The sequence below is a fragment of the Mytilus californianus genome, unplaced genomic scaffold (assembly GCF_021869535.1).
Source record: "Mytilus californianus isolate M0D057914Y unplaced genomic scaffold, xbMytCali1.0.p SCAF_1, whole genome shotgun sequence".
NCBI lineage: Eukaryota > Metazoa > Mollusca > Bivalvia > Mytilida > Mytilidae > Mytilus > Mytilus californianus.
The window spans coordinates 35,071,313-35,097,382 of record NW_026262581.1 but is presented as its reverse complement, the minus strand read 5'-3'; the positions used below and the strand labels follow the sequence as shown (position 1 = coordinate 35,097,382).

At 32.9% G+C, this 26,070-nt stretch overlaps 2 protein-coding genes across 2 annotated transcripts; both read right to left on the bottom strand.

Moving 5' to 3' along the window:
- Window positions 1-423: 423 nt before the first annotated feature.
- On the bottom strand, window positions 424-6,611 carry LOC127719880 (glyoxalase domain-containing protein 5-like). Its single transcript, XM_052226235.1, has 4 exons — window positions 6,582-6,611; window positions 4,167-4,284; window positions 1,711-1,866; window positions 424-701 (listed from the first exon to the last, which is right to left on the bottom strand). Exons 2-4 carry the CDS (start codon window positions 4,281-4,283, stop codon window positions 582-584), a joined length of 393 nt encoding a protein of 130 aa, XP_052082195.1. The 5' UTR covers window position 4,284; window positions 6,582-6,611; the 3' UTR covers window positions 424-581.
- Window positions 6,612-13,329: 6,718 nt separating this feature from the next.
- Window positions 13,330-23,236, bottom strand: LOC127719790 (uncharacterized). Its single transcript, XM_052226066.1, has 5 exons — window positions 22,696-23,236; window positions 19,367-19,528; window positions 17,374-17,512; window positions 14,553-14,813; window positions 13,330-13,638 (listed from the first exon to the last, which is right to left on the bottom strand). The coding sequence occupies exons 1-5, from the start codon at window positions 23,139-23,141 to the stop codon at window positions 13,438-13,440; spliced, it is 1,209 nt and encodes a 402-aa protein (XP_052082026.1). The 5' UTR covers window positions 23,142-23,236; the 3' UTR covers window positions 13,330-13,437.
- Between the last annotated feature and the right edge of the window lie 2,834 nt (window positions 23,237-26,070).

The following is a 26,070-nucleotide window of genomic DNA, read 5'->3' as shown; positions in this document are numbered from 1 at the left end:
AATTTGCTTTAGACATCCGGTTTTGCAGAAACATATGATTAGGACTTTGTATATTAAACCTGAAAAAATTATCTACACTCCCAAGTAATAAATAAAATAGTCAAGCCTTAAAAGGTAAATTCATATGGTAGTATACACTTTTCTATTTACAACTAAATCCAAAAGTACTTTTAATTGACTTGTGCAAGAATCTACACACAATTACATATTTCCAGTAAAGGGTTATAATATCATCATTACCTTATTATACTCTCAATCAATTATTTCAAATCAATTCAGCAACACATTTTTGGTCACCAGCTAGCTTCTAGGGTTCACGTATCGATTGTTTTTTTTAAAGAAAGCAACTTGTTTTCAATAACTGATCCCATTGGCTTTGTTCGTCAAGTTACGAAAGTACGATTGAATTCTATTTATCATTTAATACATTGTTTTACATATTTACATATCGTGAACTGACAATAATGATTCTTTGTTGAATTATGGAATATTATGGTCAATTATAACACTTAATTAACATACATATTTTTGCATGTGGTTTTATTCTAATGTAGCATTTTTCTCGATGTACCTAGAATTGTTTACAAATAATTGGACAGTTCAATCAAGTTGTTGTCCGGGTCTCTAATGTATACAGACTTTATTGGTCCCTGGGAACCCGTCCGTTCAACAGGTCCTTCTACAATATCCACATTGAAACTCTGGAAAAAGAATGAAGTAATCAGTTGTGAAACTATGTATACAACTTTACTTTGGTCTCGCCCAAGATACAATTATTCTGCATTGTTCATATACACAAATGTATTGAATCTTCTCGGAAATGCGGCATCTAATATAAGTGTAGAAAGATTTATAAGCATTATTCTTACATCAGATAAATTACTATGAACTTTTCGGTAATTGTGAACATTCTTTGATATTATTGGTATTATTTATTTGACTCTTTTCAACTGTTTGTCGCCTGTAATATCAATATTACATATGGACTTTGACTGTTTATACTGCGTTCTTTGTGCACCGGTTGTTATTCAACTACATGTAGTAGACATTTCTGAGGGGGCGAATTACATTTAAGACGTGACAGACTTTGCCAATGATGTTATCTCTGTATTTTTTGCTAGATCTATTCACAGTTTGTTTTGATTCGGGGCTATTTAGAACATGGGTGCCACTGCTATAGCATGAACTGCATTTGCTTCGGAAGGGTGACAAGTTCGTGCTTTGCTTTGGCAGCCGTCTTAAGTCTATTGCTTTAAAACACTTCGTTTACAATATCTTTCAGTCGTGTCAACCTTAATAACGGTGCATCGAAAAGGACAATCGAAACCACAATATTTTTAATTCAGACTTCATCCGTGTCAGTGACGCTTTTTATTGACTGCTCTCTTCAGATTTATTTGTTGTTGTTCATATTTTCAGTCGTCCTTATTTAAATCGTTCATGAAAATATCATTTCAGTTATTCTAAAAAGGCCTTCTTTGTTTAAGAGCTCTTAAATATTTTATGTATTTATCTTCCTGAACTTTTTACTTCAAGTGTCGTGTAAGTTAAAATATGCATGAAACATCGGTAATATGCATAGACATCGGTATGTTTTTATAATATTTACTCTATAGGTGAAATTTACATTTACTTATTTCAGCCTCAATCAGTGTGTACAGTTTGTTTTTTCGAATAAACAAATAGCTAGCAGAATATAATCAGACTCACCTTCAAGTGTTCAATTACAAGGTCTAAACTTTGTTGTGTGATGAAACAAACATCTGCAGAGCCAGGGGTAGGAGCATGCGCTTTAGGCTCAAACTCTTTACCATGTTCGTGAATGTTTATCTTCTGGTTTCCAAATTTTAAAGCTTTTCTATTGCCCTGGAATAAAGGATGGGGTGTTCCATTATTACGATAGATCGCAATGAGAATTACAATATCTCATTTCGAGGGTTAAAAAAAATGTTCTGTACCCTATATTGTGACATTGAAATTGTTGTTATGTTATTGATATTATTGTGCTTTACTATTGTAGCCACAAATGAAATAAGAAAGATATACACTTCATGTGTTTCTAACCAACAACAAAACTAATATCTTTTCCCCAGTGGCATAGTGCGCGTAGGCACAATATTGATGTTTCCTAAACAGTTAACGTTTTTGAGAATGTCCACGTTGTAAAAATAATCCTCATTGCACGTCGAAGAAATAAAACATTTTCGTCTGGTGTAAATGACGGCGGCCTCAAGATTTGTTCTGCAGTTCTGCAAACGAAGCTTGTAAACTCACCAATCAACCGTTTATTAAACGCAGTACTTCGAGAAAGTTCAGAGCCTACGATCTTGTTTCGGAAGTCGTCTTTTCTGATTTAGACGTAAAAAATATTCACAACAAAAAGACTAAAAATACAACACATGAAACAAAAGAAGTATTATTTCATAGTTAAGTGTAAAGTATGGCCTTCACCAAAAGTAGAATCATTATAGAAATCATTATATTATGAAAAGGTTACTTCCACTCCGTCCTAATAACAACTCAACGTCGATTTAAAAAAAATCCAGTAAAATACAACTATATACCAAAACCAAATGTACATCGAAAATGTCTGCCATAGTTTAACATGCCAGTAAAGATAACGTAAAATCAATTGTTTATCGTTTCTTTTGGTTGCACATAACGTCAAGCGCGAGGAATATTAATTCTAGCCTTTTCTTCAGTTTGCACGTGACGTTTTTCGCGGTGAATACGCTGTAACATTCCAAATCAAATTCATATTATTGAAAAATCTTCTAGAAAAGTTACACATTATACAAGTTTCCTTGATTTTGAACGATTGATAGCAGGTTGTTTTTACGTTTATAAGATGTATATTTCATATTTCCCCATTGCTGGGTTATTTGCACAAGCTATAATAAGCCTTTTTGTCCTCTCTACTGTGGTATTTGCGGAGGACGTGGGTTTTGGTGTTTGCGGTGGTCTGTTGTACTAAAATATCCATGGTTATTCCTGCTAATTTTTTTCATTCATTATTGAAAATTTGTAAAGTTGGCCAGTATAACTTCAGTTGATGTCTCCAATTCTCCAGTGCTGAACTGTTCAGATAGCTATTTGATTTTGATGTAGCATGTAAAATTCCAACAGCGCCTGCATATATAGTATATATCTCCCAGTTGATACGATATTCCAGGACTTGTATTTCCTATCACGATTTCCTGGATAGAGGTTTGCTGCTCTCAAGAAAGCTATTAAACCAAGAGTTCCAAGTGGTGAAGTTGAAATCATCCCTTCGTAAATTTTAAGGAGGCCATCACGAGTTGGTTGACCGTTATGGAATATCCCTTTCACAGATGACAACAGATATGTTCTACAGTCCCGTCCCCTTTCCCCAAATAAGACCTACCGAATAGACTTATCACCTGATGTGTACTTACATGAGCAACACGACGGGAGCCACATGTTGAGCAGGATCTGCTTACCCTTTCGGAGTACCTACGATCACCCCAAGTTTGTAGTGGGGTTCTTGTCTCAGTCTTTAGTTTTCTACGTTGTGTTTTGTGTACTGTTGTTTGTCTGTTAGTCTTGTTCTTTTTTTTTTGGCAATGCGTTGTAAGTTTATTTTCGACTTATGAGTTTGAATGTCCCTTTGGTATCTTTCGCCTCTCTCCTATACTTACATTTTCCAATTATGGCTTTATATTTTGCTTTTCGAGTGCCTATACTTACTTTCAATCTTTTGTATATATGAAAGAAAAATAATACAAACATAGTCTCAAAATATAAAATTAAGGTATACAAGGTTTAGAAACAGGTAAAATGCGAGGCTTTGTCGAGCGTTTCTATCCTGTTTCGAGCCGAGTAGAAATAAAATTATGATTTGAGGCAATATATGGTTGTTCTCTTTATACTGTAACTCTCAAAAATGTTTAAAATGAAATATTTTGAAGCGAGCGGCGTTACAATTTAGCGGACCTGCATTTTTTTTGGACTATGATATAGATAAAACTCTACCGAAACACATAACTAACGTCACATACCGGGCGTTCAACGGTCAGCGACTTTAAAGCCAAAGTGTATAGGGTCAATGCATTTTGACTGCACAAAAAGCATGGTTGCAGTATAGGCGTGTTTGTATGGATACTACTAGTATGTAGTATATTAATTTCTGCTATTAATTGAAATACCTTGAAAGTGTTTACTTCCATTCCAAGCACTTCTGAGTAAAATTCACATGTTTTGATAGAATCTTTGACTGTGATTACAATGTGGTCAATATGGTCTATCTTGAAACGGCCTGCCATTCTGGATAAACAATATAAAATCGAACTTTGTGTATGTGATGAAATATTTGTAATGAATAAAATTGAGAATGGAAATAGGGAATGTGTCAAAAAGACAACAACCCGACCAAAGAGCAGAAAACAGTCGAAGGCCACCAATGGGTCTTCAACACAGCGAGAAAATCCCGCACCCGGATGCGGGCTTCAGCTGGCCCCTAAACAAAAATGTGTACTAGTTCAGTGAAAATTGACGTCAAACTGAACTCCAAAACATATAAATGAACTAAAATTAAAAAAAAATGAAGTCTGGTTGTTGATTTGCAATGTATTTAAAAAAAAAATGGTATGCTCTAAATTTATCAAGTCAATAAGATTGTAGTCACTTAAACATGTATTATAAAAGTTTATTCTGAATTATATCATAAGAATCTAACTTTCCTTTAACTTACTAATATCATACAAAGGTTTTACCTTCAGTGTCATAGATGTTCTAGTATTATTAGATATTAGACATTTGTTTAAGATGTGCAGTAATGGATACAACCTAAAATAACGTGTTTAAATATCAAAGTATAACATGTTCAAATTTTCCAAATCGGTACCAATATTTCCTTTAGAATCATATAATCCTTGATATCAGCATGGACGTTTTTTAATGTGAATATAATACTTCTGACATCAGTTACTAGTAGTAGGGCTGATGCGGATTTTGTGAAAAAAACCTTTAATAGTACAATCTGATAAAAATACAGATCCAATGTCCACACACGGCTTACAAGTATCTGACAATACTCCGTTCTACTTTTTGTTCTGGTAACTAATACATTTTGTGTTTTTGTACATCAGTAAATGATAGTTCTGTCTCCAATTTTTTAAAGGTGGGTAACATCAAGCTATAAGATTCCGAGATGTCTTTAAAAACACAAAGTTAACAGAAAGTAAAACAGGTCGTCAGATCCGTGTATGAGAAACATGGACACATGATTATAGGACAGCAAATTAAAAGTAGCAGATATTTATAATTCAGAAGTAATAAATTATCTTCAAATCTCTATAAATCAGATGTAAAATATATCTACAAACCTAGCGTAACTACCCCCAAAAAAATCAAAAAAAATCGTACCACATCAAAATATACGAACACCGGTTTTGCAATATGCATACCGACTTAAGCGGATATCTGAGATAAATTTTTTTTCAAGACGCGACGGTCTTTGAATCGTTGTGGAAGTCATTCTAGTGAGAAATGATCATTATAAATAGCAATAAAAGTGCTCATATAATAGAAATAAGAAGATGTGGTATGAGTGCCAATGAGACAACTCCCCATCCAAATCACAATGTGTAAAAAGTAAACAATTATAGGTCAAAGCACGGCTTCAACACGGAGACACGCTATAAAATATCAATTGAAATGGATTAACTCAATCAAAAAGACATATTAACAAAAACAAGTAAACATACACTGAACGAATAAATGTGATCTATGACACAATATAAATACACTATTAATAAAAAAGGGGAGATGTAAAACAAAGTTAAAAAGACCACTATAACCTTAGACAAAATGGCGTTGAATAAAATAACGTACAGTTTCTGAAAGTTAGTAAAAAGCCAAAAACAATTAATAATAAAAAATCATGCATCAGAGACTAAAATGAACTAAAACACATCCCAGGGATTTAGTGTTTTAACGCCATGGACAGTCAAAGAAGACATGACTTGTTTGCATTGTGTATATTGTTGTATTGTTTGCCTTCAACCCCTCGGTATTAATGTGCATTACTTAAAAAAAAATAGGGGGATTTTTCACATGAACAGCAGTTGATATTGTCTATCAAATCATGACGTAAAAACAATTTACAAGTGTGTTTGAATATTTTGGGTATTTTTTTTTCTCTCGTATTGGCAATGATTTTGTTATTTTAAATGTTTTTATGTCAAATTTATGTGTATACTTTTAAAGGACGTGTTTCAAAAATAGATACTCTTTATGTTTTTTGTTTGTGTCGTTTGATTGCAGTCGCATTAACGTATTTTCATATCTCACCAAATGCGATTTGGGACGGCTTGTACTGATTGTATTGTTGTTCGACAGTCCACACTGGAATGTTCAAAGGGGGAGACAACTAATAAAATAATCTCGATAATGAACGACAGGGCATGAAAAATAAAAATAACCTGGCATATTTTAAACACAATATTGTATAGGATTCCATACTGCATTAACGGAATGTTGTAACCTATTTCCAGTTTCTTTTCTGTATATTTCATTATAATATTATGTTTCACAATTAACATGATTAATGTGGAGTTTACCTGAGAAATACTATTGTGCAGGTACACTGATGTCAGTGGTTTATATACTTATCTACGGAAACATTAAGGCGTCATCTGACAAAAAACTTTTAGAAATCTCAATGTTTAGTTGTTGTATAACAAGAGTGCACACGCTGAAATGTCTCGCCTTCTTTACTAATCATTGATATTATGTGTTGATAGACCTAAATATAAAGCTTTATTACAACTGTCACATAAACTTAACATTAATCAAGTAAACTAAACATTGACCAATGAACCATGAAAATGAGGTCAAGGTCAGATGAACCATGCTAGGCAGGCATGTACAGATAACAATTCTTCCATACAACAAATATAGTTGACCTATTGCTCATAGTTTAAGAAAAACAGACAAAAACACAAAAACTTAACATTGAGCAATGAACCTTGAAAATGAGGTCAAGGTCAAATAAAACCTGCGTGACTGACATATAGATCATAAATTATTTCCATACACCAAATATAGTTGAACTATTGCATATAGTATAAGAAAAAAGACCATAACTCAAAAACTTAACTTTGACCACTGAACCATGAAAAAGAGGTCAAGGTCAGATGACACCTGCCAGCTAGACATGTACACCTTACAATCATTCCATACACCAAATATAGTAGACCTATTGCATACAGTATTACAAAAAAAGACCAAAACTCAAAAACTTAACTTTGACCAGTGAACCATGAAAATGAGGTCAAGGTCAGATGACACCTGCCAGCTAGACATGTACACCTTACAATCATTCCATACACCAAATATAGTAGAGCTATTGCATACAGTATAAGAAAAAGACCAAAACACAAAAACTTAACTTTGACCACTGAACCATGAAAATGAGGTCAAGGTCAGATGACACCTGCCAGCTAGACATGTACACCTTACAGTCCTTCCATACACCGAATATACTAGACCTATTGCTTATAGTATCTGAGATATGGACTTGACCACCAAAACTTAACCTTGTTTACTGATCCATGAAATGAGGTCGAGGTCAAGTGAAAACTGTCTGACGGGCATGAGGACCTTGCAAGGTACGCACATACCAAATATAGTTATCGTATTACTTATAATAAGAGTGAATTTAACATTACAAAAAATCTTAACTTTTTTTCAAGTAGTCACTGAACCATGAAAATGAGGTCAAGGACATTGGACATGTGACTGACCGAAACTTCGTAACATGAGGCATCCATATACAAAGTATGAAGCATCCAGTTCTTCCACCCTCTAAAATATAAAGCTTTTAAGAAGTTAGCTAACGCCGACACCGCCGCCGCCGGATCACTATCCCTATGTCGAGCTTTCTGCGACAAAAGTCGCAGGCTCGACAAAAACTAGCTTAAACAGCTTTTTTCATTAATTAGTTGAATAGTTGGATTTCTATTCACAAACCCTGAAAACCAACAGAAAATGTCGAATGATTAAAATATATGAGAACTTTTTCTGATTATTTGCCAAATGATATACCAAAATATTTGAATTTTGAATATTTATTCAACTTTTACAAAAACACGTATATGCATGCAAGATATGGGATGATTGGAAAACAGAAAACTAACAAAAAAACTAGAAGCTGGAAAAAAATGCCGACAACTTTTTTTTAATTATCAGAATTTAGAAACTTTGCTTTCTTAATTCGCTCAGAAACCTTACAAATAGGAATGACAATAGAAAACAATTTTCTATCATATGCATAATAACAATTGTCAAAAAATCAGATTTTATCCCTACCTCTATCTGTATATGAACTCACAGTAAGGTGTTAGCATTTGTTTCAAGTTGATAACTTAAATGTAATACGTAGATCAAGAACAGGGAAGATATGCTGCTCCGCTTCTCCTTTTCCTGAGAATTCATTAACTGCATGTAGCGATTTAGGTTTTTGAATTTGTTTTTTAATGAATTAATGTGTCTTGGATTTTTTGTTTCTTTCCATCATTTCTGAACATTGTTTTTGAGCATTAAGTTGTTGCTTTGTTTTCCTATAAAATGATTTTGTGTTCTTCAAGTGTCATGTGAATATTTGTTCTATAGTTATATCTGAAAAACATAAATCAAAGGGAGATAATTTTACAGCTAAATCAGTTATATGTAATTGTAATGCTAATTACAACTTAGATCATATCACTTTCATACATGTATATCATCTTTTCATTTATTTATTTTTTACAAAATATTCACTCCTCAAAACAAAACAAAATTATTTTTTCTTTGCAGAACAATATACACTTTCTGCTAACAAATAACCTTTCACTAGCAAAACTAGAAGGTCTGAAAAACCTGGTGTGCTCACATTGATCTATGTGCATCTTCAACAATTGCCACTATCCAACATTATAGACTAGAATACTATTCATGTATATATGTTGATCTTGTATTGCTGATCAGTTTTTGCTCTTTACTCGCTAAATTAGGGTAAAATCCCCATCATTTAAGACAATAATTCCTATAAGGAGTCAACTGAGAAATTTGGCTATGTATCTTATTCGAATACGGTGTCTTGTTCATTTTCCCATAGATATAATAGCCATAGATATGCATGGCTATTATATCTATGATTTTCCTTGCTGATCAATTTTCCGCCTTATTTTCTTATTTTTAGATCTGGTCTTGTTGATAAATTTTGCTATTAAAGTTTCTCTATCAATTATAGTTTTCAAGATAAAAAGGCAAAACAGTGTATGTCCATGTTTACTTATGCTTTTCAAAAATTGTCATTTAGGGCAATAACTCATAAATAAAGGAGTCGACCAACGTTATTGTCCGTGTTTATTTATTTGTAGATCCTATCTTGCTGGTCATTTTTCCGCCTTTCTTCCCTATTTTTCGATCTTGTCTTGCTGATAGGTTTTGTTATTAAAGTTTCTCTCTATCAATTATAGTTTTCAAGATCAGAAGGCAAAAACGCAAAAAAATGTAAAAATCGCCATTCAAGGACAATAACTCCTATTTGTAGTTGACTAACGTTTTATGTCCGTGTTTACTTATTTGCACATCCTATCTTGCTGATTATTCTGCTATTAAAGTTTCTCTCAATCTATAATAGTTTTTCAAGATAAAATTTCAATGTGATCTACATCCCAAATACGATGCTTAATTGAATTTAGCATATATGCTAAAATATAATTTAGCAAATGCTAAAACGAATTAATCATATGCTAAAGTCAATAATTGTGACCTTGATTCCTCCCCATTCATATTCAGGATGATAACAACTTAACAACTAATACAACAGGAAGCTTCTCAAGGTGGTACAGTTGACCAGGATGAAGGGCAAGAAATTTGGACAGCCACCGGAGGGTATGACTTCATAAATTTATGATTTGAAAATAAATGGTTGGGTTATGACCAATCAAAATTCCCCTTTTTTTAAGTATTTCCTGCTCTTATACAGTTCCCAGTGATGATACTCCATAACAAGAGGCTCCAAAGAGCCTACGAATCATTTCGCAAAAAATCTTACGACAAAAAATACTTGCAAGTCATTAACATTTCAGTTGAACTTATAATTTTTTATCCTAAATTTTTTGGTGAAAGAACCCCTGAATTTTATTGTCCTTAACACCTTTGCTAGTTACAATTTCTCTTATCTATTATGGTTTATGTAAAAAAATGCAAAAATAGGTAAAAACCATCTTCAATGGCAATAACTCCCTATATGGGATCAATTGACAATTTCGGCCATGTTGACCAATTTGAAGATCTTATTTTGCTTAACATTTTTGCTATTGGGGTTTCTCTCTATCTATTAAGATTTCTGCAAAATTGGGTAGATCTAATTTCCTGAATTTTTTTACCATTCTCTCTATCTACTATAATTTCTACAGAACACACAAAAAATGGGTACAAATCATCACTCAAAAGGCAATTACTCCTATAAAGGGTCAATTTACAATTTCTGCCATTTTGGCTTATTTGTAGATCATTCTTATTGTTCTGGTAAATTTTATGGTTAAGAATCTGTTGGTTATAGTATTCAAAATAATAACAAAAACTTACATTTCAGGGGCAAATACTCCAAAATAGGATCCCTTATTTTTCAAAAATTCAACAATACCTCGGCCTACTGATCACTTATACCTATGTCAGTTTAACTGTAACTGCTTTAGTTTTTGAGATATAAGCCAAAAACTGCATTTTACCCCCTATGTTCTACAGTTAGCATCAGCGGCCATGTCAGTTGATTGATCATATCCCTGGATATATTGTCCCTATGGAACAATTAGGTAAATATTAGTATTATTTGGCCCAGTAGTTTCAGAGGAAAAGTTTTTTTAAAGTTTATCTTCAGCAGATGGACAGAATATGATGACAGACACCAAGTGAAAGCAAAAGCTCACATCGCCTTTTAGCTCAGGTGAGCTAAAAAGGAGTATCAGGAAACTCCAATAAATACAGCAGATAGATCTCAACATTTTGAACATTTCTGCCCCTGTCAGATTTTCTCTATTCATAGCAGTTTTCAAGATAATAGACAAAACTTGCATTTAACCCCTATGTTCTATTTTAAGCCATGTCTGCCATCTTGGGTGGCAGGCAGAGTCATCAGACACATTTTTTTAAACTAGAAACCCATGATGATTATGGCCATGTTTGGTTAAATTAAGCTTCAGATGAGAAGATTTTTGTAAAAGTTAACAACGAACACCATGTGATAAGAAAAGTTCACTTGGCCGTTTGGCCAGGTGAGCTTAAAAGCTTATTTTATCATGTTTATGAAAATTTAGAGAAATTTTCATTTGAATCTTACTTGTGAGTACTCAGACTCTTATTTCAGTGCTTTGTGTCTATGGTTTTTATATTTGTTGTTTTATTGCCTTGTAGCGATCTTTTGAGCTGAAAAAATTTCAACAGATTTTTACAGTGTGTTCTTATGTTGTGCTGTTAAACCACTGTCCTAGGTTAGGGGAGGATTGAGTGCTCATAAACATGGCATTATACCCCTATGTTCTAATTTTAGCCATGTCGGCCATGTTGGTTAGTAGACCTTTGCATAATTTTTTGTGGACTGTTGTTTGCCTGTTTATCTTTTTTCTATTAGCCAGAATATTGTTGTTTTTTCCTAGATTTCAATGAGCATAAATATGTTGCTTTATCTTTTGTTGTTTGTCTGTTGTTTTTCTGTTGGTCATGGTGTTGTCTGTCTTTCCTTGATTTCAAGGGGTATAACTATTGAATGGTATATTGGACAACACTTAAAATCAAGTTCAGTGTTCCAGCTAGGATTTCAAAAGGGCAGGGAGCCAATCATGAAAAGGGCTCTTTAGCACGCTGATTGATAATTCAAAAAGGGCATGTCAAACATTGTCTTAGGTGAATAGCAGCAGGGTTTTCAGCTAGGAGTTTTGAGGGCTTTAGTCACTTTTACGCGAGATGAAAATCATGCAACCTTATTTTGGGTAACAGTAAGTGACCAAGGACATATATTACTAGCTATACATATGCCCAAGTCCTTCAATGACCAGGATCTTTGAAGACCTTAGGCATGCTACAAATATAGGCAGTTATGGCATGATTTGACTGGTGTGATGCTTAAATAGAAGATTAGAACAATGATCCGCAAATTTAGTTCACAATTTCAGTTATTTTTAGAGGACATCCTGATCAACAAAAGTTGGGTTCATTTTTTTTAAACCAGGAATCACAGCATAATGAAATTGTTACGAATATTTCACTGCATTATCACTATCCCTGTAAAAACGTTTCAATCAATATTTAGAATTCATTTTTATAAACTTGAACGAATTAAAATGACTGTCTATTTTAAATTTATCAAGAGTAGATCAGGTGTTTACTTTCGATTATATAAAGATATATAAAATGTGACGAAAATACGTTCAAATGACGAAACTATGTCATCCGAGCTGCAATAAGTGATCATTTGAGAAATTTTGAAATTAAAATGCGAACTGTCCGGGGAAAAACAATTTTGTTCAATTGACGAAACTACAAAAACATCTGTGAATAAACGAACTGCAAATTGTGGTCTTTTAAGAAATATTGAAATTGAAATGCGGACTGACTGATTTTTACTGGGAAAAATAATTATAATGGTCAATTATGAGGTTTAATTAATGGATTAGTGACCCATCCGATTGAGATAAGCGGATTACCTGAAATTAAAACTTATACTTATACTTAGATCAGACCGTTGGTTTTCCCGTTTGAATGGTTTTACACTAGTAATTTTTGGGGCCCTTTATAGCTTACTGTTCGGTTTGAGCCAAGGCTCCGTGTTGAAGAACGTACTGTGACCTATAATGGTTTACTTTTATAAATTTTGACTTGGATGGAGAGTTGTCTCATTGGCACTCATACCACATCTTCTTATATCTAATTATAACACCTGCTTAAATGTTAATCAGCTAAGGGTCATAAACTTGTCAGAAACATGAAGACAGGGAGAATTATAGTATTTTCATCAAAATATTATGACAATAAAGCCATGTACTTGCTAAAAAGGGCAGGGCGTCTTAAAAAGGGCACAGGATGTCAGAAAAAAGGCACAGGGCGGCAGTCGGGAAAGGGCGGGCGGACCGCCCTGTGAAAACGACCAAGCTGGAACACTGAAGTTTCTTTTGTATGTCATACAGGTCATTGTGTTACTGTGTTTACAGACTGTACAAGTATTGTGTAAAAACATTATGAACATTGCACAATGTGTAGGTTTTTTTTTCAGCACAGTCAATAACTAACTAAAAGGTCAATCCTGGAATCACTTGCAACAAAGTATGTGTATATATATAATCTTTGCCGGGAATAAGAGTAAATAATGAATATATACATCTTCATAAACAGCTCACTAAAATATCTAGACATTAATCATATGTCAACTTCTTAGACTGCTAATTTGTCTATTTTACAAATATTATTTAAGCGTATAAATGATTCTATCAAGATGTCTCTGTCCACTTTCCGTAACAAATCTTTGGGTTCTGAATAATATATTGTAGCTTTTGTATCTTGTCGGACAGTTTTGGACTTTGTCTTTAATTCCCTCAAATGATTGCTGTTTATTTTCAACAGGGTAAATATAACCTAAAAATAGACATCAGTTTATTACAAAGTTTGTCACAAAGAATTCAATAGCTTATTTTAGTAACACATAACCACACTACATTTACATAATTTTGTGCATGTTGTATGGAAGTATGATGGTAATTTAATCATCTACAAACCATATTAAAAATAATTAAACTTCTCTTTTATCAGAATATCAAAAAAACAATAATTTCATTTTTTAAATACCAAAATGAGAAAACAACATTTAAACACCTTCAGTTGAATCAGTTAAGGGTAATTGTAGTGAAACAGCTTAGAGTAATTTTTTTTATGTAACTGGTGGCAGTAAAAGGTTTCAATGAACTGTAACATTATTCAAAGTTTGTTTCTTAGTACATTTTTTTTTTAATTTTAAATATAAGTGAAAAATTAGAGATACAAATTAATTTGTAATCATTTTAATGTACTAAACAATACCCCAAGAAAATCAAGCAGCAAACACCTGTATGCATTTTGATTGATTGGCTTTATTCAATGTTTAGCAGCAAAAATATAACACATTTAGGAGATTAACCTGTTAATGAGATGTCAACATGTTCTGCAGTTAAAACTAGATTGACGTGCTGAGTCATACCGTAATTAGGATATTTTGACTGGTTATAATTTACATATTGTTGATGGTTTTTAAAATGAGAGGGAGTTTCTCATCTACAATCTTGTTGAGGTGCAACAGCCCTGGGATGAGATGTGGCCTAGAAACTTACACTAGCTTGAAATATCATTGATAATCTGTTTATCGCTATTTTTCTAGGCAATGTCAATGACATGGTGTATAGCCAAACATTCTTTTTCTAATCAAAAACCCATATCACTCTAGTAGCTCGAGATGGAAAATTATCACATTAAAAGATCAAAACAAAATTTACAAAAATAGCATAAACTAGCCATACCTCTGTTCCAATGCATATTATCCCTGGAAGGTACTTCAATATTCTCCCTTTGCTTAAAATACTGCCATAACTATGTTCATTAATCAGCAGTTCACCACCATGTTGTCCGAGGATATTTCCATGAACTTTTTCAAATATAAGAGGTACTTGACTAACTTTAGATCCACAGTCACTTGAATGTTTTAAATCTTGAGAAAATTTTGTTGGTTCTGTGTTCTTCCATTTCGCTTGACTTTTCTTTGCCTGCTTCTCTTTTTGCACCTGTAAAAGAAAATGCATATGCATAGCTTTACTTTCGGGCATGACAAAATTCTGGATTTGGTTTAATACGTCTTTCTTTGTCATTTATTGACAAATACTCAAAATGTGTTAAAATTATTCAATGTAGCAATTTTGAGTAACCTTTGGGTATTTATAATTTGGTAACATGTTAATAAACATGATAAATGCAACATACTATTGATGGTAGAAACCTCAAAGTATACAGATGAAACTGTGGTACTGTGAAGGTTTAAGACTTTTAGAAAAATGGTCCTGGTATAACATTAGTTCTTATAACCTATTATCGCTATTTTACGAAATTGTCCTTTGATCTTACTGACTGATAATTTCCTTTCTCAGCACAGTAGAGTGATATGAAAAATTATCGCTAGAAACTAAGGGCGCACATGGCATATTGTCAATGAAATTAACAACGTCATCATAGGTAAAATATCGATAAACAGATTATCATTGGTCATCTCAACTCGATTGCTTTTCTCACTTTCGCCGTACCGGCTCAAGCGAGAAAATCAATCTCGTTGAAATGACCAAAGATAATCTTTAATTATACATTTCTAGGGATATCATTGGTTTAAAGCAGACATGTGGAGACCCTGTATATTTAATACGGGGTAAGTGGGACTAAGTGGGCATATCTTATTTTCATATTGGGTTAGTAGCAGTGTTAAGTCCCTTTGTAAAAACAACATGTACATGACGTTGAAGAAAAATCTGAAACATTTCGCCCAAACAACAGATAAAGAAAATAAATGCAGAAAACACATTAAAGCTAACAAGTGGTTATTGTTGGCATTTGTTTTTGTATAGACCAATGGAAGTAGGTTTTTAATAATGAAGACTTGATTATTTTGATAGGCCACTAGTCTAAATGACCCATGTTAAGATAGTCTGCAAGATAAATTCGTTACACAGTGTGCTAGTGACCTAATATGATATAATATATGTGGGGTTTACTGACCCCATATATATAGTATTAGGTCACTAGCACACTGTGTAACTAATAATGTCAGTGGATACTTAAGCCCATCTCTCTATGTCTAACAAAAACTACATAGGAATTAACAGGCTATTTTTATAACCAACTGTTTTCTGAGTAATTCCCCAAAAATTGCATGCAGAAACTATCATCTGGATATCTTTCACAGCAAGTAAAACTTACTCTCAAAAATACTGTACATAGAAGAGTTTTTCTGATGATTATGGGTGATTTACTCTGAAAAATCTCTGTTTATTAAAAAGATATTATTAGAAATGTAAAATATCAGACTGTTATCAAATTAAATCATCAGTTATCCCCCTTTTCAACAGTGAGTGACTTAATGTTAGTCTTTTTTCTAATAACATGATTGGAGGGGGGGGGGGGGGGGGGGGGGGGGGGGGGGTTGGTTTAGTGCAAATCAGACCTAACTTCTGAATATACTTTTTAAAATAGAAGGTATAATGAATGTGGTGCTATAATTTAAACGAAACAGTAATATTTTCTATTTTCAAATCACATGTTGCTATATAAATTACTGGGAAGAACAGTTGCAAGGTATTCAGTTAAAAACTAGAAGTACTGAAACAAACCCTTATCCCCTCCCTTTCAAAGTTCGTTACTTCATATCAATAAACAAAATACACAATTTTAATATTTCATATAAAAAGATTCTGAGGAAGTCATGCATTCTGATTCTGGATTTAGAAAGATAAGTGAATAGTACTAGTACTGTAACTTTAAATTACAAAAAGACTACAAAAATGTATGAGGGGATGGACAGGGGTAAGGGAACTGGGGAAGAGGGGGTGTAAAAATAGTGATATACTGAAAAAAAAAAGTCTAACCGATTTTTGTCTGGGAGTAAGGGGGAGGGAAGTAGGAGTAAGGGGAGGGAATTAAAAGTTAGGGGAGGGAAGTGGGAGTTAGGGTAGGGAAGTGGGAATCAGGGACCCCCTCAAGTATACCCTGAAAATCATTGAGATTAATAAATGACATAGTAGGTGCATAAGTACATATTGTAACATTCTGATTTAGCTCAGAAGTAGTAAGGATAGCAATGAGTTAAAATAAACCATAAATTTAAATGTTCGACAAAGGACAAATTGTCTGTATGCTTGTTTGCAGACTTTTGCAAAACAACAAAATCAAATATCCATGAAAATAAATTTTCAATAATAAAGAATCCACAGTATTGAATATATATATATAAAAGTCCCTACAAAAATATTAACAATTACCAGCATTCACGTCAAAATATATCACCAAGATGGAATTAAACTGAATACTGTAAATTCAGAAGTTATTGTGAGGTTTTTATTACTGCAAATAATGCGACTGGGTTATCGCAATAATAAAAACTTGCATTTTGATATGTGATATATACATGTACATCTGTATGCAGATTTCCCTGAAATAGCAATAATCAAAAAATAGCAATAGTAAATGCATGCAATAACTTCTGAATTTACAGTAGATATATGTGTACTACACGTATGTAATGTGTACGAATTTGGCATTAAAATAATCAATAGTTTATTTAAAAGCAGTATCAGTGTTTACCTGTGCAACTGACACTATACATGCTGCTTCTTCTGCAAATGAAATAAGACGATTCTTCCATGGAATTAGAACCACATGTGGAGATGAAGTCACAGGAACATTTTGAATTATCTTTTTACTTTTAAAAGCTGATCCTGGACTATAAAAAAACAAATAAAACCCATATTCAAATTCCAACTATAACTTATAAACAGCAATTTGATCATTTCTCCAAAAAAGGTTGTGAAAACCTGATATTATTTTTCTGATCTATAAACCAAATATGGTTAAAAAGGAAATAATTTTGAAACATTTCTAAAGGTTTCCAAATAGATCTGTGCCTCTGCACTTTTGAGACACATTTTGGTACTAACTGAAATAATACAAGATTTTATAAAATATTTTTAATTTTTTTTTAAAGGTTTTTTTAATAACCGCATTTTTCATTAAAAAGTACACGCAGAAAAAGTCTACCAGGCTATTGAAGATTTTAACACAGTCTGCTTATAAATGTTCATGGTTGCTGTGACCTTGATCTTAAACACTAAAATTTATCAGGATCTTCTCTCTCCAGGAGAAAATATTGATTTTAAAGAGATCATCTGGGAACCAAAAATGTGTCTATTAGTAACTGAAATTACATTGACCTTTTATAAAGTGACCTCAAAATCAATTTAATTTAAAAATTAAATGAATTGTAACAAAATTTGAGTGAAGTCTAAATTTATAACACCATTTATTATGTTACTAGAACACACCCGCGAAATCGTGGGCATTTAGAGCGTGGTTGAATAATGTAAACTGTTGTAGGATACGTTTTTGTAAAAGATTTTATGACTGGAGAATTACAGGAAAGGTATCAAAAGTCATAGGTACTTAGGGACAGGAAAATTTTTTTAGCCCTCATTTTTTTTCAAAATCCGTTATTTTTTTGTTTTCTATCAATTTCAATTATTTTCGCGTTTTTCTGTATACTATGAACATACATACATGTATACTATAATCTCTATATAATATATGACCGCCGTTGATAGTAAACTTGGAATTGATAGTAAATAGCAAATACACTTTATGTATAGTATACATGTATGTATGTTCATAGTATACAGAAAAGGCGAAAATAATTGTTCTGTCCCCAAGTACATTTGTTGTACCTATGAAAATTATGTGTAATTTTTAACAGTCCTATTTCAATTATTTTCGAGTTTTTCTGTATACTATGAACATACATATACTATAATCTCTAAATATTTAAATAATATATGATGTTGATAGTAAACTTGGAATTGATAGTAAATAGCAAATACACTTTATTTATAGTATATGTATGTTCATAGTATACAGAAAAAGCGAAAATAATTGTTCTGTCCCCAAGTACCTATGAAAATTATGTGTAATTTTAAACAGTTCTAAACGGAAGTCTTGTCTATGACTTAAAAGTCCGTCCGATGAAGGAAACAATATCCAGACGCCTTTATTTTCGTTTTCCTCCTAAAATAACCCAAAGGGAATAATCATAAACAAGGATGACAAATGCGACTATGCATGGTACCTATAGGACACAAAGGCATGATGATTAATTTATTGTGGAAGGAAGAGAAGCGAAACACAAAATGAGGTCTTCTCATTTAATAGTATAGATAAGCCTAGTTCAAAACAATATTATATATACATTGTAGGTATACATGTATGTTTACTACACAAGGATTAAATAAATTGTACACGAATGTGAAAATAGAAAAATACCCAAGCTTTTTACCAATTCAAGGTAACAAAAAAGATAAACTAAGTTCTGTTTCCTGCCTCCATACCTACCCAGAATTTTCATGCCTACCTAAACACTTTTTAATGACATTTTTGATTACGCACCATTAAACATGTTAGAAGTCCAGACTTTTTTTGTTAAGCACTGTTAAAGACCAAAACATTTCTCTATATAGTCTGTCAGTTGGCAGGTAACAAGTATATATTGTTTTGGCTTTAAGTGTAATTTAGGTCTCTATTTATTACTTACACAGGCAAAATATGACACATGTTTGAAAATGCTTCCAAAATATTAACAAACATATCTTCAGGAACTTCATTCTCTGTCAAACCGTTAAGAAATGCAACATGGCAAGAAATCATCAGCTGTACATTAACAAGGAAGTCCTCAGCTCTTTGTAAAGAAGGACTGCTGCAAAATAAACAAAATATTTGAATCACTTTGTAAAATTTTAAAACTTACCTAGAAAAATTTAAATTTTCATACAAACATATTTATAATGAAGTTAAAAAATAAACAAGGACCAAATTTGGCCTCAACTCAAATATATTTCAAAGTATCGCTTACTGTAAATTCAGAAATTATTGGGAGGTTTTTATTATTGTGAATAATGCGACTGGATGAGTATCATAATTATAAGAACTTGCATTCTGAAAAATTTCTGATAACTGATAAATATATCTGTATGCAGATTTAGCTAAAATCGCAATAATCAATCTCGCATTTTTGTCCATTCTCCAAAAATCACAATAATAAATGCAATCAATAATTTCTGAATTTACAGGATTTTAGATTCAAATGATGAATCTATAGACATGATAGATCTACATGTACAAACAAATTTATTTTAATAAAACATCACAGTGTGGATGAAAATATAGTCTTTGAACAGGATATACCGCCACAAAATAAAAGTAAATTCAGTAAAATGCCATTTGCTAAAAATTGACATTATTAAATCAATAAGTATAATGTAGAACATTGTACCATTATATTGACATAAATTTATTTTGTAAAAAATGTTTCTGTACTTACAACAAAATTATTATATTTAAATTTACCTGTGTACGTTACTTTATTTTACACCATTTTGTCATAGGTTAAAGTTGTCTTTTTGACATTGAAACATGTTTTTTATTTATATTGTGTCATAGATCAAACTTATTCGTTCAGTGTATATTTACTTGTTATTTTGTGTATTGTCTTTTTAATCGAGTTAAGCCATTTCAATTGGTATTTTATTGTGTGTCTTTTTATGTTTTAATGTTATACCACTGTTTCAGGTTAGGGTGAAGGTTGGCACCTGTTAAAATGTTTAAACCCGCTGCATTTTTATGCACCTGTCCTAAGTCAGTTGCCTGTTTTTCAGTGGTTGTCATTTGTTGGTGTGGTTCATAAGTGTTTCTCGTTTTTTATATAGATTAAACTATTGGTTTTCCTGTTTGAATTGTTTTACACTAGTCTTTTTGGGGCCCTTTATAGCTGGCTGTTCGGTGTGAGCCAATGCAAGGCTCCGTGTTGAAGGCTGTACTTTGACCTATAATTGTTTACTTTTTACATCGCCATGACCATGAGGTCATTCCGATGTATTGTTGCCACAGAGATTTGACTTTCGTTTTTGACTGGTTACCAATCGTATAAATAAGGGACATTATCGAGTGCAAAATAACATTCCTTATCGCTTGTTATAAATTCATTTCTTCAATGAATACTCATAAAAATATTTTTTTTTAGAACATAAATTAATAATAAATCAACATGATCAAATCAAATCAAATCAAATCAAATAATTTTATTGGTGTAAATTCCAATACAGGAATGAAACCAGCTGACCAATACAAAATACAAATACAAAAATAGACAAAACTAGATATCATTTTGTATCTTTATCATTGGACATAGGGTTGTCAACTGAAACCGAAGTTTATGACCTTGACCTTTAACCTAGGAAGTTGTACATAAATTATGACACACCCTCTGGTGTTGGTTTATATACATGTCAAGTATTAACTTTGAAATCATAACAGTTCTCAAGATATAGAGCGGACACGATCTTTACCATAGGACATGGGGTTGTCAACTAAAACCAAAGTTTTTGACCTTGACCTTTGACCTAGGAAGTTGTACATACATTATGACACACCCTCTGGTGTTGGTTTATATACATGTCAAGTATAAACTTTGAAATCATAACGGTTCTCTAGATATAGAGCGGACACAATTTGTTACTGACGGACAGACGGACGAATCCACGCACAAATTTGTCTCAGAAAAAAATATATCTCTGTACATTAACCTCACTTTCAGGTATAGAGATGTGATTTTTTTTCTGAGACAAGTGCTTGTAATTTATTACATACAGAGAAAAAATGAAAAAATACTTTGTAAATTTTAAGCATCCAAAGCACTTTTCTGAATTAACCTTCATCAGGAGGATCAAAGCTGAATATTTGAAAGCCAAGGATGAAGAAGAACTGTTGAGGAGCTATATGACCAAAAAGGAACTAAAAATAATAGCCAAATCCATCTAAAGTCAACTTTGCTTTATAATGATTTCTTAATTTATAAATGGATAATTTTAGAAAAGGTATTTTCTTAACCCTTACCATGCTGTGCCCGTCATATGACGGGATTACCCAAACCACCGTTATTTGGCTCAAATGGCTCTCCATACTTTTAGAGGTCAACTTTATGATACTTATTTCGAAATTGATGCATGTTCCCTCACCCTGAGGCTATCTATTGTCATGTTTCTCATGTTTAAGTTGCATTTTAAGCTCAAATACGAACTTGGAAAAATGAAATCGGATAAAACTGGTTTTTCTGGAGGGGTGGGCTTCCCTTCGGTGTCTTACACAGGAAGTTCTGGTCCCATATGCATAAAGCTACTTAAGTTAAGATTTGTTCCAAACAGCATGAACAGACGGATTTTTCTTCATGTCTTACAATAAATTAGTATTACGATTGGATATCTTAACTTAAGTAGCTTTATGCATACGGACCCAGAGGCCTAAAACTTTCAAAAATAGTGTAAACCCGCAGGCATATATCTAATGATCATAATTATTATTGAAATACGCATAGGAAACATCTACTTCCTGTTTCAGGTCCAGTTGAAGTCAAAAATCGGAAAAAATCGTGAAATTCCGTATTTTTGCTCCAAATGACCTTCTTTAGACTGGTGTTCCCAGATCAGTTTCACTCCAACCTAAGAACTGTTGGGGTTAATGTGTTTACTGGGGTCCACTGTACATGCAGACTACAGCATGATACCTATATCAGCATCCCTGTGTCTTTGGGGTCAAGAAATAAGACGAAAAATCGTCAAAATTGACGCTTTTTGCACCTGATGACCAACTTTGGAGCAAAATCTGGATTCAGAATATTTTTTTTTTATCATCTGCTTGACCACAATATTTTTTTCATCAAATTGGGATCAGAATATTTTTTTAGGAAAAAACCTTATGAACAAGACAAACAAACAAAACAAAAAAATTGGATTCTTTTTTTATCTACATGTACATTTTATAATTTTATAATAGATATACTGTATCATGTTAATATTGATAGTGAAGTACCTTAAATTTTCAATATCATTCTCCAGATCTGGAAAAAATATGTCTCCATCAGCATTTTGCACAATATCTGCTTCATCTTCCATAACTTCAGCTATAGAAGAATTAAATGTCATACATTCCTGCAATCTTTCCATATCAAACTTTTGATCATCTGTCAATGGTCCAAAAATATATATGTCTCCATAAATCATGTTCAATATGTCCAAAGGTGAGGGATGGTAGACCTCATTATAAAATATGCCCAACGATTCCAGAAAATAAACATTCCAATCAGCTGTTGAAGGCAATTTGTTGTTTGAAGAGTCAGTTTCGCTTGATCTTGCTGTAAGTACGCGTTTTTTAGTCCTACGGCTACGTTTTGATGCGCTCACTGTTTGTGTTAGGAAGTCAGACTCGTCTGATTCACTTGTTGAAACGGATATGTCGGAGCTATCTTCAGCTTGCATGCTGAGCAGAAGATATTGGTAGAGACGAAGACAAATTTACATTATCATGTCAAATGATTTAATGCACACCATGTTAAAAAATACACTAAAAGGGAATATTGGTGAAGGGGAAAGGAACGAGGAAAATGTTGACATATTTTTTTCTATAATTTACTGACATATATACAAATCCTAGTAATATCGGCGGTAACCAGAGACATATATAGTACCCGAGATTTGCAAGCGGAAAATGTCGCCAATATATAACGCGCAATATATATTTTTTTTCCTAATGGGACCAACTTACATGAAGGGACTTAAAACTAGGAATATTGTTCGATATCTTACCTTACCGCTGAATCTTTCTCCGTCCTTCAGGACAACCTCTTAGTAGAGTGCATTAGTACATACGACCCTCCACCATCCAGAATATCATACAAATATATATATACAGTTTATATACAGGTCCGCAATTGTTTGTTTAATTGCTATCACTAGTTCTGTTAAATCAGTTAATACTCAATCAGTATACACTCATTTTGAATGTTTCTTCTGCATACTTATGGTTCTAGCTCTTATACTATGCAGTGCATAGCACAACTTTCTGGAAATTAGTTCACATAGTTGTTCTGTTTTTCTATCCAATAATAAATCTGAATTCTGATGTCTAAGTTTAGTACAGTCCATAATTAATTGTGTCTGAGTATTTGCAGACAATTTATAAAAGGAAATGGACGCATCTTTTAGTATATTATCTTCAATTTGATTTATGAAGGGACTTCATATAGGTTCTAGAACCTTACATTTTAATAGTAGATGTTCAATATCTTCATCTTCATCGTCACAGAGTTTACATAAAGGAGAATCACTTTTTGTAAAGCTAGCACGTTTGTTTTGTGTCATAAAAGTTCCAGTGACTAATTTAAGTTTAATCGCAATCGATAGCGCACCTTTTGACGGATTGTTGTAATTATTGAGATCAATAATTGGATGATTTTTTCTTGGTAAAAATATATCACAATTCAAATATGTCAACGTTGGATAAGATCTACTGTTTTGAATTATTTTATGGATCCAATACAGATCTACTTTTTTCTGTATGATATTTTTCCATTCAAGTTTCTTCGGTGGATTATCAAGGAATTGAATGATATCAGAAAAGTCATATTTATATAATAATTTCTTGATGGCTATATACCAACTATTGCTATTGTCTGGTTTGATAAGCAGCTGTCTATATGCAAGTTGTTTTTCTTTTGATCTATCATTTTGTCTGCATATGTTATTAAATAAGGTTAGACTTTTTGTGTAAATTTGTGCTTCTATAGGAAGTAAACCTGAGATAATGTAGATTGCTGGATCTGGGGTATTTGGAGGTAATGACAAAATTTTCTTCAATATTGTTTTTTGAAACTGCTCTAATTTTTGCATATTTGTTGAGTTCGGAAGTATCACTGTCCTACAAAACTTATCTGTAAATTGCTGTTGTATTATATGTCTCTGTTATAAGAACCCCTCCTCCCTAATATCCGCCTCTGATTAAATAGAATGTGTGTAGGCAGACATACTATTGTATTATATGTCTCTGGTGTAGGGTGGCATAGGGTAATTTTTATTTCCACAATTTCCTTATTTAGGTGCTATTCTGGCCACCGTTTCACAAAGCCTTCTTAACTTACGATCACCGTACCATTTTACGATCCGTTTACGTGTGGTTCTACGTTCCCGTTACGTGTGTTTCACAAAGGCAGGCCGCATCGTAAAGGACTACTAAGTTGATCGCAAGTTACGCACTGTGTATCATCGTAAGTGTATCGTAAAACGGAACTCTAGCTGTAAACAGGGTTGCGTTCAATATCGTAGCGGCTACATAGGGCTATGTAGATTTATGACTATTGAACGTGTAGCTAGCCTAGCTGCTACATAGATATTGATAGCAGCTAGGCTAGCTACTCGTTCAGTAGACAAAAATCTACGTAGCACTACGTAGCCGCTACGATATTGAACGCAACCCAGGAGGTGTGAATCGTAATTTATTTATATCGGAATATGGCACACTCTTCTTTCACAGATCGATGAGTCGAGCATGCCGATGAGAGCGGACGTGAAAATGTTTGCAGAGAGAATCCTTCAACATCATTGAAATTGTTTTGCCAAATTGGTTTCATGGATAAATATTGTTATCCTTACATCTTATATTTTATGTTTTGAATTATATTTTTTTGTTGAGGAAAGTTTCTGCAGATATTTTCATGTTTGTTTGATACATGTGGTCAGATGGAATCCATTAGAAGTTTCCATGTGGGAAACTATCAGACCAATCTATTTGATGTCTGAGGGTTTTATCTGTTGTTCCCCTAATGGATCGGTAGTTTCTTTCCGAGATGCTTTATTGTAGGATTTTCGGCTTTCCTCTACCAGGAATACAGCTGGGCATTTAGCGGTATCGGTTTGGAATCCAAGTATGTCCTTTCAGGTTTCTCGTTCGTTGCCTTGGCATTTGTGCGGCATCCGGGGTGACCTTATCCTTTATTTTGTATATAATTGTTTTTATATTTTGAATTTTTATATTTGTGAGGACGAGCGAATCAGGTGAGTGGGTGTTTTCGTATGTTTTCATTTGTAGACGAAACACAAGCCTTGTATCTTTGATGGGTTACTTCCTTTGATATTCAATAATACTTTTTTCTTTGTATCGGAAAATTTGAAATAATAGGAGAGTGACGAGACGTGTTTATATCTGATCAAAAGATTAAACGAATTTTTTAACAATTATTTGATAATGTCTAAAGTTATTATAGTACTGCAATTTTAGAGGAGATATGATTGATTGATTGCTGTTTTCTGAACGTACAGTGGCAAATATTTCATGCAGATTTATGACCAAGAGAAGAATTTTCAAACAAGAAATAAGAAGTTGCATGCGTTGTCGTTGAAAAAGAATTAAAAG